Genomic DNA, 13,678 nt, shown 5'->3' with positions numbered 1-13,678 from the left:
TAAAAATAATTTAAGCAATATTAAGAATTATTCCTAACACAATTGAATAATACAATTATAATACTTACAAACAAACAATTTACAATGTATTTATTCCTCTCAAGATTATGTAAATTATGTACAAATTATAAAATACGGAAGTATGTAACTAAAATTGCTGTCAAATAGATACTGACAGCTACATTGACAGTACTTTCGTAAAAAATGAGGTGAAACTCGGTTGTTTGTGGACGCCTGAATGCTCAACAAATTAAAGAACTTCACACAGCGATGATAAGCTAGTGAATATTATCAGCAGTGACGGAACGCCGCCGGGGGTAGCGTTAACATGTGCGACACGCAGTGGGATCCACTAGTCGAATTTCTCTTCCGTGTTCCCAACGCCAGCCAAACGTCAATCGTGTTTTGCGTCTGCAGTCGCTCTTTTTCAAGGTAAATATTATTTATATGTACGAAATTGTTTAATTAAAAGCCAATTTATTGATGCAATCAGGCGTTCATGAATTGTATTTATATTTATTGATTTGTTTGCGGGAAGTTTTTTTCGGGGTTGGATTTTATTGGGTTGTTACTATGCAACCAGTTCTACACTGCGCTTAAAACATACCACATGCTTCAAGGGAATTAATTTATAAACGATTTACTTTATTAAAATATTTCATATTTTAAGATTAATTTGTTGGAATATTTTATATTGATTGTTACTTGTAGTATTTCATGTACAACATCATCATATTTCATATAATAATAGTTTTTTTGAGTTATTCGCGCTTGGGACACCGGGTATATGAGAAGCAGTGCTACCAACAAAATTCTAATTTTCCTAGTTTGCTAGTTTGAAATTTAGAAACGTACCGGTTTTGCCAGTTGCTGTTCTCGAAAAGCAACAAACATGTGCTCTTCTCGTTCTATTCCACTTGTTTAATATTTACAAATACCTAATAAGAATGGAAATAATTAAGTAGAACAACTACGACTTATTTTAACACCTTCACAATGGGCGAAAATAAAGAAAACGAAAGCGTGCGGACTTCAAAAGTGCCAGACATCAACGACTTCTGCATCATCAAGCCAATCAGCCGTGGCGCGTTCGGCAAGGTTTTCCTCGGTTGCAAGAAAACCAACAACGAGGTGATGTATGCTATCAAAGTGATGAAGAAAACCGAGATGGTTAATAAGAATATGGTTTCACAAGTCGTCAATGAACGCAACGCTTTAGCGCTAACAAAAGTCCATTCTGCGTCCAGCTTTATTACTCGCTCCAAACAGCATCATCAGTCTACTTAGTAATGGAGTTCATGGTTGGAGGTGATCTCAAGTCTCTTCTGAGTGTGTATGGCTTCTTCGACGAAGTTATGGCCGCATTTTACGTGGCGGAAGTTTGTCTTGCCCTACAATATTTACACAATCACAACATAATTCACAGAGACATCAAACCTGATAATATGCTACTCTCCCGAGATGGACATGTGAAACTCACGGATTTCGGCCTTTCTCGCGTCCACATTCATCGAGATCTTGAAAAGAGTGACTTTGAGAATGGCACACCCAACTTGTGTGCAAGAACACCTGGCCAACTGCTGAGTTTAACTTCGCATCTGAGTTTTGGTTCTGGTAATTCTAAAATTACATACATGTACAATCAGCTTCTGAATTAGCTTCTGACACTGACAGTACAAATAAATTTGAAATGTCATCAGTGCTAATGGAACATTCAAAGAATTTGAATGAAAGTGGTGTGATACCATTCCAGACTGTCAATGGCATCACACCAACTTTACCTTTGGAGAGCACACAGTATCATTCCTGCCTGCATTGCAGCAATCAAAGTACTGGTTCAGGAGTATCAGCTTCATCTTGTACATCGCCTGTAAGTCATCGGGTACCATCAAGGTGTTGTCATTATCAATTGCGGGGTGAGCGAAAGAGAAAGTTTCGATCACCGTCACCAGCCAAACGGAAAGCATACGTGCGGACAGGTTTAACAGGCGAGATGGAGATTTTAAGGGTGGATTCAACGAGTCCACCGAAAGGAATCACATTCAGTACGCCTGTTTCAACGCAAAAACCACAGAATCCTAAACATATATTGAGATTTGACTTGCCACAAGGTAAAGATTCAGATATTATACCCACAAAACCGTTGCCTACCTTAGAAAAAGCCGAAAATGAAAGCAAAGAATTGGTCTCACCATTGAACACAACCCCTATTACATTCCGAACGCCTTATAGAACGCCAAAATCTGTTCGACGCGGTGATTGGTCATCCGATAGTCGTATTTTAGGCACACCGGATTATTTAGCACCGGAATTACTCCTGCAAAAGGGGCATAATTGCGCTGTGGATTGGTGGGCGCTTGGTGTCTGTTACTATGAATTTGTAACTGGTATTCCTCCGTTTAACGATGACAGCGCCCAGAAAGTGTTTAAGAATATTTTGGAGCGTAATATCGACTGGCCTACCGATGATGAAGCGCTGAGCGAGCAAACTGTTGGTGCCATTGAAAGCTTGTTGACTTCGAATGCTGAAGATAGGCCACAGGCGAAGGAAGTGATGGAAATGGCGATTTTTGCGAACACTGATTGGGATAATCTACTGCAGACTACCCCGCCGTTTGTTCCGGATCCGTACGACCCGCAGGATACTGGATATTTTCAGGCTCGCAACGAATTGCTTAATTTTAACGTGTCTACTTTTGATTTGTAAAATTGTAAATTTTTAAGCGTGTATTTATTTATTTTTAGATCGATTTTACGGTGTGTTGAACATATACATGTAAAATATTAATAAATTCTCATGGACTAATCGTATATGACGCGTTATTTATTGATTTCATGTTTATACCTTGATTATTTAGCTTGTATTTTGGTTAATTTGAATTTTTTTCTGAATTTTAGAACCAAAGATGAGAAAGATGAACGTAATCGGCCAATCAATGAAGAGTCAGCGTCAGAGAGCGACCTGAAGGACGATCCAGCCGAGGACGATTTTCCTGAGGATCATGTCCTGTTAGAAAACGACTTTCATTGCAGGAATTCCGACCTTAAACTTGATGTAAGTTGATTTTTATTATTTCTTTTATATTTTTACAAGTTTATTTAATTTTAGGTCGATGCTGAAGTAGTCAGCTGCTACTGCAGTGCCTCACACACGGATAACATATCAACCGACGAACACGATAGCATCCGCGAGCATTCAACGCGCACCAGCACGCATTCGCATTCCCACTCGCATTCGCATCGCGGCCTCCAGTCGAGCGACAGCGGCGCCGACCTCACCGAACTCCACGCGCGCACTGACGCCGACGCTGCCTGGCACCGCTTTTGGGCGCATAACGGCGAACGTCTCATTTGGGACTCGTGGATTACCAAATACAGCGACTACATTAATCCTGATTACTTGACGGCGACTATTCAGGACGATGACGGCGACGCCGACGCCAAAGACGAATCGCAGAAACATTCCAAGTGTAAGTTCTCTTTGACAAGCGCGATATTGAAAAACTTGATAAAAGCGAGCAAGGTGGTTCGAGCAATTTGACCGCGATTGATGAAAATCAAGTCTTGAAGGATTCTTCGAGACAGGATATTATTCAACGCAATCGTCAATTGGTGCGTAATTTATCCAACAGTGATTCGTTTGATAAATTAACCGCGGATATTTCGGAGGGTTGGAATCCTTTGTCTCCGTTGAGTGTTGATTGTGAGACCGAAGCGGAAAGATTGTTGTTGAGTAGTCGTTGTGGTTCCTATGCATCAGGGTCGTTGAGAACGGTTGATTCTATGACCAATGTGACTCGTATGACTGTTTCTTCGATTGATCTAAGCGAAAGTTCCAAAAATTCGGAATCTTTTTCTTCGGTATCTTCTGTGCAGAGCTCGCTGAGTTCAACTAGCTCGGAGGATTTGGATGATAACGCCGAACACGATAATCAATGGAATTGCCTTTGGAAGAAACACTACGAAGACGAGTATTTACGCCAGTATAAAAAGTTTATGTCCATTCAAACCGGTGGCGAAGACTTGAAGGAAGCTGCGTTGCCTTTAATTGCACAAAGTTTGCCACTCAATCAACAAGTGTTGCAATCATTCAACAAGACTTTCAAAGCTAACAAGAGTAATAATAGCAGCTTTGAAGATACTACAGAGGGTAGTAGCCGGAAGAAGATACGCAGAAAGACAGTCGAGAACGTGGTAGCTTTACTGGGAAGTATTAAAATGGACGACGGAAGTGACGCGGTGCCATCTACTAGTAGAGATATTGATTATGTAGCTGAGGTTGATGAGGAAACTTTGAAGAGTTTAGGATTACCGACTAGTTTCAGTCGCAAAAAGGCCAAAAAACAACTTTCCAAGAGGTACACTTCATTATTAATGTTTTAACAACTTTAACTTTATAAAAATGTAGTTTTAATAGTTTCAGTAGCTTGGAATCCGAGGGGAGCGCACAGTCCATGTCAGACCGGGTAAAATCTGCTTTTAATTTAATGGGAATTGAGTTGCACGAACTTGGTGAACCAAAACTCAATGGTCAAGTGGAGTACAAAATGAAGCACATACGGTTGCAAAATAGGCATCTCAAATTGCACAAACCTGTGCACAAATACTTTGACGATGATGGAAATGAAATCGTCTATGAGCACGAAGAAAATGCCAAGGATGTTGATTTGAAAAGTACTAGTTCTAGTGAGGATTTATTATCACCTGCCAATGATGCTGAGATTGCTGTGACGGCGATTGAGAAAGTATTAACAAAGAATCAAAAACGGCGTCGATTTAGAGACAGAAAGAAGCGACAATTACCACCGGAAATTAAGGAGAATCCCAAGTTGAGAAAATATTGGGAGCGAAGATTCTCTTTGTTTAATAAGTTTGATATGGGCATTAAATTAGATGAAGGTTAGTGTTATTATGCGCCATGTTGTAAAATATGTTTTTAAATGTTTTTTTATTGTTTGCAGAGAGTTGGTATTCAGTAACGCCGGAAACCGTAGCCAAACACATTGCGGAACGTTGCAAGTGCGATGTAATTGTGGACGCCTTCTGCGGGGCCGGTGGTAATGCGATACAATTTGCAAAAACTTGCGTAAAGGTGATTGCAATCGATATTGATCCGAAGAAGATAGAGCTTGCCAGCCACAATGCAGAAGTATATGGTGTGCGCGATCGTATTGAGTTTATTAATGGCGACTTTTTCGCTATTGCTGAGCGTCTGAAAGCGAATGTGGTGTTTTTAAGTCCACCGTGGGGCGGACCTGCATACTTGCATCGACAGACGTATGAATTAGAGGAAATGTTGCAACCGCTACCGTTGTCAAAGCTACTGGAAAGTGCCAGGAAGATATCCACGAGTGTCGCATTGTTTTTACCTAAGAATAGCAACACTTACCCTGTAAGTACATGAATTAATCGTAAAATGTGCTTGTGTGTTGCTAATTATATTTTTATTGAATTTTATAGCTTATCCAGGAAGCTGGACCCGGAGGCTTCGTCGAAATCGAACAGAATTTCCTCAACAAAAAACTTATTGCCATGACTGCATTCTACAACGATCTCATTCAACGCGCTTGATTTGAATTATTTCACACGTTTTTTACCGTTTTAATCCAGGACAATTACACCAAAATGTTGCGTAGTCATTTTTAAGCGAGTTTTCTTTTAATTTTGACTGTATGCGAGCATTATACGTGCATTCAAATAATTCACACATTCATTTGCGTTGTCCTTGTTAATTAGAATTCCATTTGTTTTACTTGTGTTGCGCACTAAACATGCGCGAGTAGCAGGGATTTATTGTGTTCCTAGTTGGTGGCACTGTGATTGAGAAAGCGCATGCGCAGCTCCGTACATCGGCACTGTCAGTGTAGTCAAGTGAAGTTTCGAGGCGAGAAGGTTGGTCTCCTATCGTTCTGTTGCAATTTCCAACGCTCGACTTGGTAAGTTCAATGCTCGTTGCTATCTCAATTTATTTAAATCACCCTTAGAATCACAAATTATTATCTTTCGTGCGTACACACTCTTTATACACCGTAATTATACATACGACACACACGAATTACCAATTGGATTGTATGAATGTTGATATCACCATTGATAGATTACCTTTTGTTTTATGTAAACATTTTTATTTCTAGTAGATTACAGCGTAAATTGTTGAATTTACTTATTTATTTTTTAATAAAACATAGCGTAGAGTTATTATTAACCAAGTAAACATGAGGCGCATGACAAATTCCACACATTTTTGCATGAATTCCACAAAAATTACACTAGTTCTAGAAGGTCATTGGGTTGTGGCACAAATTTTGGCTCCCTTCTTGCAGGTAACTGGGTGTTGGTTCGTTGGTAACTTTCATAACTCTTCATCCTCCTCAAACTTAAAATCAAAACATAGAACACTTAATCAATGGACCCGCACACGAATAATTGCATGTCACTGCATTTCACACGGTGAAATGTCGGTCTTGGTGGTTGGGGAGTCGGGGAATCTTTCTTCAACCCTCGAATCTAGTCATGAAAATCACACGCCAGTCGAAGAAGATCGCCGCGGCGACGAACAACACGTCACGCTCGCGTAGATTCCAATGCGCCACATGCCAGAAGCGCTTCTTATCGCGCAACGACCTACGCAAGCACGAGCGCATCCACACGGACGAACGTCCTTACGTGTGCGAGAAGTGTAACATGGGTTTCAGGCAATGCGGCTCGTTGAAAAATCACATGGCCTCCAAACACAACGAGGACTTGGAAAGTCCGCCGGTGTTCATATGCAATTATTGTCATAAAGCATTCCCTATTAAGGAGCGGTTGAGATTGCACCTGAGGACGCACACGGGCGTAAAACCATATCAGTGCAAGCACTGCGATAAAACGTTCGCACGTGGCGGTCAACTGGTGCAACACGAGCGCACGCACACCGGCGAACGTCCTTACAAATGCAATATTTGTTCGGCGGACTTTACATGCCCGGCGAATCTTAAATTGCATCAATATAAACACCAAGATGTGCGAAATTTCGTCTGTGACATCTGCGGAAAGAGTTTTATTAGACGTGATGCGCTGCGGAAGCATTTGAATTGTTTCCATAATAATATCAAAGCTTTTCGATGTGAGATTTGCAAAAAAGATTTCAAGGGACATTTACCGCAACATATGCGCACACATCAGAATGATAAACCGCATGGATGCGCCATTTGCCAAGCGCGATTCGCGCAGCGGTCACAACTCACTGTTCATCAGCGAATTCACAGCGGTGAGAAACCTTACCGGTGTAAAGTATGCTGGAAAGCATTCGCGCATTCCACCGCGTTGAAACTTCACATTCGACAGCACACTGGTGAAAACCATTTGAGTGTCTCTTGTGTAAGAATGTTTTCTTTACGCAGCTGCCACATCTTAAGAAACACATGCGTTGTATTCACAAAACAGACAAACCTTATCTGTGCGTGCATTGTAAGACTTTTCACAAGACTAAAAGTGATTTAGAAAATCATGCAAAGTCTTGCAGAAAGACAAAAAAGGCGGTTGCCAATCAAGTGAAACCGGAGGAAGTGGTCCAACCACCAATGACTGTTGAAAAAATGCGCCTGTTACTTGCCATTCTTCTGCAGAGAATATCCACGCCTGAAAAGTTAGAAGAACTTGGATTCAATAAGAAGCTGATTGATGAGGTGCTCATTGAATCACTGAAGAATGCGAATAAAGTTGTTTGCAACGAGGAGGATATCTCCGATGCGGAGAGGCTGAAGAGAAACATTCGGTCGCTGTTGGAATGGACAGTGCCTAATGATATCATGGAAAAGTTCCAGCAACAGCATAGGTCTACGGAGGAACTTCTGGAAGAGTTGACTTCGTAAGTTACGGAAATCATCATTGATTGGTGGAGGTGCATGCCATTTTCTACTTACAGGAACCAAACCAAAAGAATACCAAAGAATGGCTATGATTAGATTTAACTGGAAATTTTGTTTCTAAAACATTTTACGTTGAATTTTAGGAAATTTGAACTTGCCATATCAATTTCTTTTTTATTTGAATCGACTTGATAACTATAAAGTGTTCCTAGATTAATTATAACTTTGTTGAGAATCACAAGTCAACAAAAACAAAGAATTTGTTACCAAAAAACGAATATTAGTGCAATTTAGTTTCTATAATAATGGGTTTATAAGTATTTAATTGTTTGAATCTTTAAAAGTGCAATATGGTGCTATACTTCAGGACTTTTTAGCTATAAATCTTTTAAAATTAAATCAGTTACTCACTTACTGGAAATTAAATCATATTTTAATTGTTTTATGTATAAAAACGAACTGAAAGCATAAAATCAACCTGATTAATGCAATGTTTATAATATTATAACATTTACAACGTTTTGATTGCTTATAAACCCAAAAATTACCGAAGATTTTCTTTATTTTGCTATGAAGTCTAATTTAAAGACGGGATCGAGGCTTTCTTCTATTTAAATAATTATATTATACTCCGATATTTTCGAATGGAGCTGTACTGCCATAAGTATTTAATATTTTTTCTTATAAAATAATCCAAGATGTATGTATTGTGATGTAATGTGGAAGATATATTAAGTTGGAGGAGTTGCTTGAAGGAAAAATCTTTGCCAATCATTTGGAGACTGTTGACACTTTTGTTGTTATTATTAATTACAATGTTTTTGCACATTCGCGCATCGCATGCACGTAGCGTTTGTAACATTTTTAATACCTTATCTATTATATCAAATTAACCGTATTGTTATCTAATCTAATTTAAATTTGCCCTATTATAGCGAATGTATAATATTTGGTGATTCATGTTACATGAAATGTGTGTAATAACATAACAAGAAACGCACGGACGATTACCTAGCAATTGTTCCGAATAAAATGTCAACAACTTGTAACTTTTTTGCTTTACATCTTTACCGAAAACATTCTGAGCTGTGAGCAACATCGAAAACATGTATAATAAATTTGTAGATTTTTGTAAATACGCTAAGTTTGGTTATGTTATTATGTTATAGTTTCGAGTCATTTGGCACATTCATTTACGCGATTTATGTTTTGGACATTGAACTTATTCTCTAAGCATTTGGTATTGGTGATAAGTAGTAAAGTTTGCTAAATTCAGGCTACGATTTAACAAATTTTTACGAAACAGCCTTCTTCTTGGTGACATTTAACTCTGGTTAAATATATCGTGCGCAGTCTATTTAAGTACCTGTGACTATCATGACTTATCACAACTAACTTACTTTGTTAGCCAATCAATTCGCAGCGGATTCATCAAGTTTATATTTAGATCTGTGATGCGTAAATACTGAAAGCAAAACAAAAACACAATTATTATGATTTCAAGTACAAAAAACAAACAACAAGTATTGAACATACTTTAAACTCATCGTTATATTGGAAAGCATGGCTGGCATTGTTGATAGTAACGTTTGTTACGCGTTCCAATCCCATGATGGTTACACGGTCCAAATTTGTAACGCTGTTATCGCCCCAATGTTCAATTGCTGTAGTTAACGTGTTGTTCGCCATATTGAAATTGATTAAAACATAACGACGCTCTTCGACAGTATCTAAATATTTAAATATTTATTAGAATGTTTTTTTAATGTAAACAATGAAAACTTACTTAGTGAATCTCCGTCATCCCAATACAACTTGCCCATTGCATTCATGCTATCATCAGGCGCAACCAGCAACTTTAATTTGGTTTGACGCGCACGCGTTGTAGTCTGCAATGGTTCCTGTTGTGGCAGGATGTAACCACCACGAATAATCAACGGGATGGTATCCAGGGGAGCAGAAATATTGAATCGCGTTCCGTTTGATTCAATTCTTTGATGTGAGTAGTAATCGTACCAGTAACCGCGTGGTAAATACGGGTTAACCCACATGCGGTTTTCGTATAAGACTGGGACGATCATTAATCCTGCACCCCAAAGGAATTGGTCGTCAATGGCGTATGTTTTAGTATCGCCAATATATCTAAAAATTGTTTTACAGTAATTAAATTGTATGTTAGCGTGTATAAAATATTTACTCGAAGAATAATGGACGTGCTACGGTGTCACCGTTGACATGCGCAGCCCAGAAGAGGGTGTACAAATATGGCAGCAGAGAATAACGAGTAGTCAGGGCTTTCTTTGCGGATGCGGTTACGTCAGGTCCAAGAGAAACTGGATCTTGTGGCTGAAGCAAAATGAGACAACAGAAATCATAAAATTGAATAAAATTGTTGATTTGCACTTACAATTCCATCATCAGTATTATGATTTCGTGAAAAAGGATAAAACGCGCCAAGCTGTGACCATCTATTGCACAAAGCCTCAGTTGTATTGCCGTTAAAACCACAAATATCAGCACCCATCATTGGCACACCGAATAAACTATAGCTGAGTAATTGTGGCACAGAAAACTTCATATCTTTCCATTCGGAGACAACATCTCCGCTCCAATGTCCAGCGTATTTACCCAAACCAGGGAAAGACGAACGTGAAATTATAAACGGTCGTTTAGCACGAATCGTAGCCAAAGCACTACAAATATTATCAAATTGATAAATTTTTCATAAACAGTAATTAAAGTTACGACTTACAAGTTGGTTACCATCGACTCAGTCAACCCGTACAATTGATGTACATTATAATGCAATCCTACAGAATGATTCGCTGTCATGCACAAGGTATGATAGTTTAATTTGCCACCATTAACTCCGGGAAGATACGGCGGGGTTTCCAAACTAGATGGAGGACAATCCCCGTATTGACCGTCGATGAAATTGCTAGGTTCATTCATATCCAACCAGATACCATCAAATTCGAAGGATTTATGCATGTCTTCTAACATAGATGTCCAATAATCAACCGTGGACGGATTCGTGAAGTCTGGCCATACTGTCGTACCCAAATTCCATACCTAAATTGAATTTTAAATTAAAATCTACTAATTTAAAGGTTTTCATATCAAACCTTTTGCTTATTTAAGATCCAAGGGAAAAGCACAAAATGATTCACAATTATTTTTTAGGAATTTTGAGAATTATGATCAAATAATTACCTTGCCGACCATTGGGAGTCCCGATGAATTCGTAACGAAAATTTTCATGTCAAATCCTTTGTCATACGGTGGATAAGTACCGGATTTCTCACTAGCGGATATTCCAGCATCGACTAAAGGAATGTAATGCATTCCTTTCGAGTGTAATTCTTTTACGAACGCAGGCAATCCCGCATATGCTTTCTTATCATAGGTAAAGTCATTGTGATTCGCCATGTAGTCCAAATCATTCCACTGTGTATCTATTGGAATACCAGCGTCTAGATTCTTCTGGAGTATTTCTTTTGTGTCATTGAGAGTTTTGTAGCCGAATCGACACAAATGGAAACCAAGACCCCAGTAGGGAGGCATGAATGGTTTGCCGATTATTTCAGTGTATTGCTGGACGACATTCGCGGGTGTCGGACCGAGGAATATGTAAAAATCTAAGATACCACCGATGGTACGATAGGTAACGGCAGGCGTCGGTTGGATAATTACATCCATCGCGTTACTATTGAGCAAAAAGACACCATGAGAACAGCCGGATGGTTCTATGTTCAGGAAAAATGGATGTGAACCATATAAATTCGCCTAAAAAGAAGAAAAAAGTATAAAACATAAGTTTTTATATTTTTTAGGAGACTTACATCTTCTAGTGGTATATTATCGTGATTCCACAATGTAAATTTCGTCCAGTGTGTCGAGAGCAAAAAAGGCGATCGATGCTCGCCCAGTCCGAATATTTTATCGGAAGAAAGTTTCGTAGTAAACTGGATAAGTTGATCCGCGTAGATCAATGTTTGCATGTTCATAGTATCAAATCTGAAAGTCAAAAAAGAAGCAAATAAGTTTTCGATTCAAGTTTTTCAATTGAACAACTTACATTACAGTGTTATCCGATTTTCGAATAACTTGAAATCCGCCAAAAGTCGAATTGGAAATGGCGAACGCGTAGGATAAGTTCGACGGAGCTCCATCGACCACCGGCACATCGGGATATGGTGGCTCGAAACGAGTTGTAGACGGATCAACAATCTTAACCAATACAATTCTATATTTTAACATTTCAGTTAAATTGATATTCACTTACCTTAAAGTGTAATCTATCCTCAGTCTCATACTTAACAATCATCTTTATCACTTCCACATCATCCGGATATGCACTGCGATAATCCCGTTTCATAAACGTAACCAATCCGAAGTCGGTGAGTGTTACATTAACAAAACTATACGTGCGATAATTATCCGGAAAGAAACAGTACGGCGTATTGATGTTTAATGTATTGAACTTTTTATTGCGCTTCTTGGAGTTGCGTGGCACCCAGCAACATCCACGCGCTTCACACTTCTCCTTCGTAACATCGCCTTCGGGAAAACAGTCGAATTTATTCGCATCGTCAAGCGGACAATGCGCATAGTCGGGTTTGGGCGGCAGCGGTAATTCTTTAACGACAACGCGTGTTTTGCCATTGCTGTAGACGTCGAGAGCTTCGTGGACTTTCTCGCCGGGCGCATAGTGGTAAGTTTCTTTGATGGCAAAGATGTGCGGGATACGGTTGTCATAATCACTGCGGATGAGGCCGAAGCAGTGAATCAAATAGAGTGCCGGCAGGATGACAAAGACAGCCACAAGGACGATTCCCAAAAGGATTGTGGCTAGGCTTGGACGGGTGCAGCTTGCCGGCGCTTTGTAGTTTTGTGCCGAGAATTTCACGTATTCTCTAGCAGGCTACAAATATTTAATATTATATTAACAATTAGTTAATAATTACCCAATAAATTGTGAAAATAGTTAACTTACAGAATGACTTGGTGAGAGATCATTCAATGATGATTCTTTGGTGATAGGAAATTGGTCAGTGGGTCCCTCATTATAAAATGAATCAAATGAGACTGTATCCAGCTGAGGTAAACGCTTTGAACGTCGCGTTCGGTAGGCCAACACCAATTCACGTAGCCGTGTCATTGTTGTAAGTGTGCATCAACAACTAAAATCACAATAACAATATCATCCACACATCAATTTAATGTTTATAAATTATGAAACATTAAAGTCCAAGCGTTGCGAATAGTACAACAATCAACACTAACTTTATATCATCCAACACTCACATGAAACGAGATTATTTACATCCTCAGATAGGTTTTATCAGCATTGCATTCAAGCATTGCAGAAAAACAATTGACAATCAATGGTTTAGTCACGAGTTATTGGGTTTCAGTTCACACTACCATCACACAATCATTTACAATGTCCCAACGCCGTGTTAACATGAATGATTCACCGTGTATCTATTTATCAACTATTTCAGTTTGTAAACAAATATGTATTACTGCTGTGTTCACGGTGGAAATGGTGCGAGATAACGTCAAAACCGTTAAACGGGCTCGAATGCCGTGATTGGCCGTTAAGCTCGTTGCGCTAGCTGCGTAACCTGTGTAGGGTAGACGAGGGACAGCTGTTCATCCTCCCCCGACCCTTTTGCCTGTGCACTTGGGCCCTCGGTAACCTAATTTCGGTGGATGCGGCGGGTCGAGCCGGAACAACGCACGGCACTTGATACGAATTTGATTCGTGGACTCGGCTTGAATCGTCCTTCGTGCAGTGCAAAGGTCACAAAGGGACAAAA

The 13,678-nt window shown here is 39.4% G+C and overlaps 4 protein-coding genes across 6 annotated transcripts; 3 read left to right on the top strand and 1 right to left on the bottom strand.

The window, feature by feature from the left end:
• The first annotated feature begins 193 nt into the window (after window positions 1-193).
• LOC135793994 (uncharacterized) lies at window positions 194-5,701 on the top strand. The gene is given in 7 exon segments (XM_065305121.1): window positions 194-432; window positions 2,899-3,055; window positions 3,110-3,476; window positions 3,479-4,358; window positions 4,409-4,899; window positions 4,962-5,392; window positions 5,461-5,701. Coding segments are annotated over 7 exon segments (2,541 nt in total). The 5' UTR covers window positions 194-328; the 3' UTR covers window positions 5,572-5,701.
• On the top strand, window positions 879-2,811 carry LOC135793999 (serine/threonine-protein kinase greatwall-like). The gene is given in 3 exon segments (XM_065305127.1): window positions 879-1,228; window positions 1,231-1,614; window positions 1,659-2,811. Coding segments are annotated over 3 exon segments (1,665 nt in total). The 5' UTR covers window positions 879-996; the 3' UTR covers window positions 2,708-2,811.
• Window positions 5,702-5,801: 100 nt separating the features above from the next.
• On the top strand, window positions 5,802-8,902 carry LOC135793995 (zinc finger protein 501-like). The gene is given in 3 exon segments (XM_065305122.1): window positions 5,802-5,936; window positions 6,324-7,339; window positions 7,342-8,902. Coding segments are annotated over 2 exon segments (1,341 nt in total). The 5' UTR covers window positions 5,802-5,936; window positions 6,324-6,513; the 3' UTR covers window positions 7,857-8,902.
• Window positions 8,628-13,601, bottom strand: LOC135793992 (lysosomal alpha-glucosidase-like). Of its 3 annotated transcripts, none has more exons than XM_065305118.1 (12): window positions 13,140-13,601; window positions 12,850-13,036; window positions 12,139-12,777; window positions 11,932-12,083; window positions 11,696-11,870; window positions 11,067-11,639; window positions 10,606-10,925; window positions 10,261-10,546; window positions 10,051-10,199; window positions 9,640-9,995; window positions 9,390-9,583; window positions 8,628-9,318 (listed from the first exon to the last, which is right to left on the bottom strand). In XM_065305118.1, exons 2-12 carry the CDS (start codon window positions 13,012-13,014, stop codon window positions 9,250-9,252), a joined length of 3,078 nt encoding a protein of 1,025 aa, XP_065161190.1. In that variant the 5' UTR covers window positions 13,015-13,036; window positions 13,140-13,601; the 3' UTR covers window positions 8,628-9,249. The 3 variants fall into 3 exon arrangements, with proteins under 3 accessions (XP_065161190.1, XP_065161189.1, XP_065161191.1); XM_065305117.1 differs by having other exon boundaries at window positions 13,161-13,601; XM_065305119.1 differs by having other exon boundaries at window positions 13,383-13,601.
• Between the last annotated feature and the right edge of the window lie 77 nt (window positions 13,602-13,678).

This window comes from Atheta coriaria, unplaced genomic scaffold (assembly GCF_025399875.1).
Source record: "Atheta coriaria isolate IRGN ID8LTWV9N9 unplaced genomic scaffold, Caltech_Dcor_3.1 hic_scaffold_6_pilon, whole genome shotgun sequence".
Taxonomy (NCBI): Eukaryota; Metazoa; Arthropoda; class Insecta; order Coleoptera; family Staphylinidae; genus Dalotia; species Dalotia coriaria.
This window is presented reverse-complemented; position numbering and strand designations above follow the sequence as displayed.

Bases quoted from the DNA above. Each gene is read 5' to 3' on its own strand.
- LOC135793992 (XM_065305118.1), bottom strand. From the start codon at position 13,014: ATGACACGGCTACGTGAATTGGTGTTGGCCTACCGAACGCGACGTTCA. The intron at 10,926-11,066 runs GTAATTATTTGA...AATTCAATTTAG, and splicing joins GACTCCCAATGGTCGGCAAG to GTATGGAATTTGGGTACGAC. The intron at 9,319-9,389 runs GTATGTTCAATA...TTTTGCTTTCAG, and splicing joins AATATAACGATGAGTTTAAA to TATTTACGCATCACAGATCT.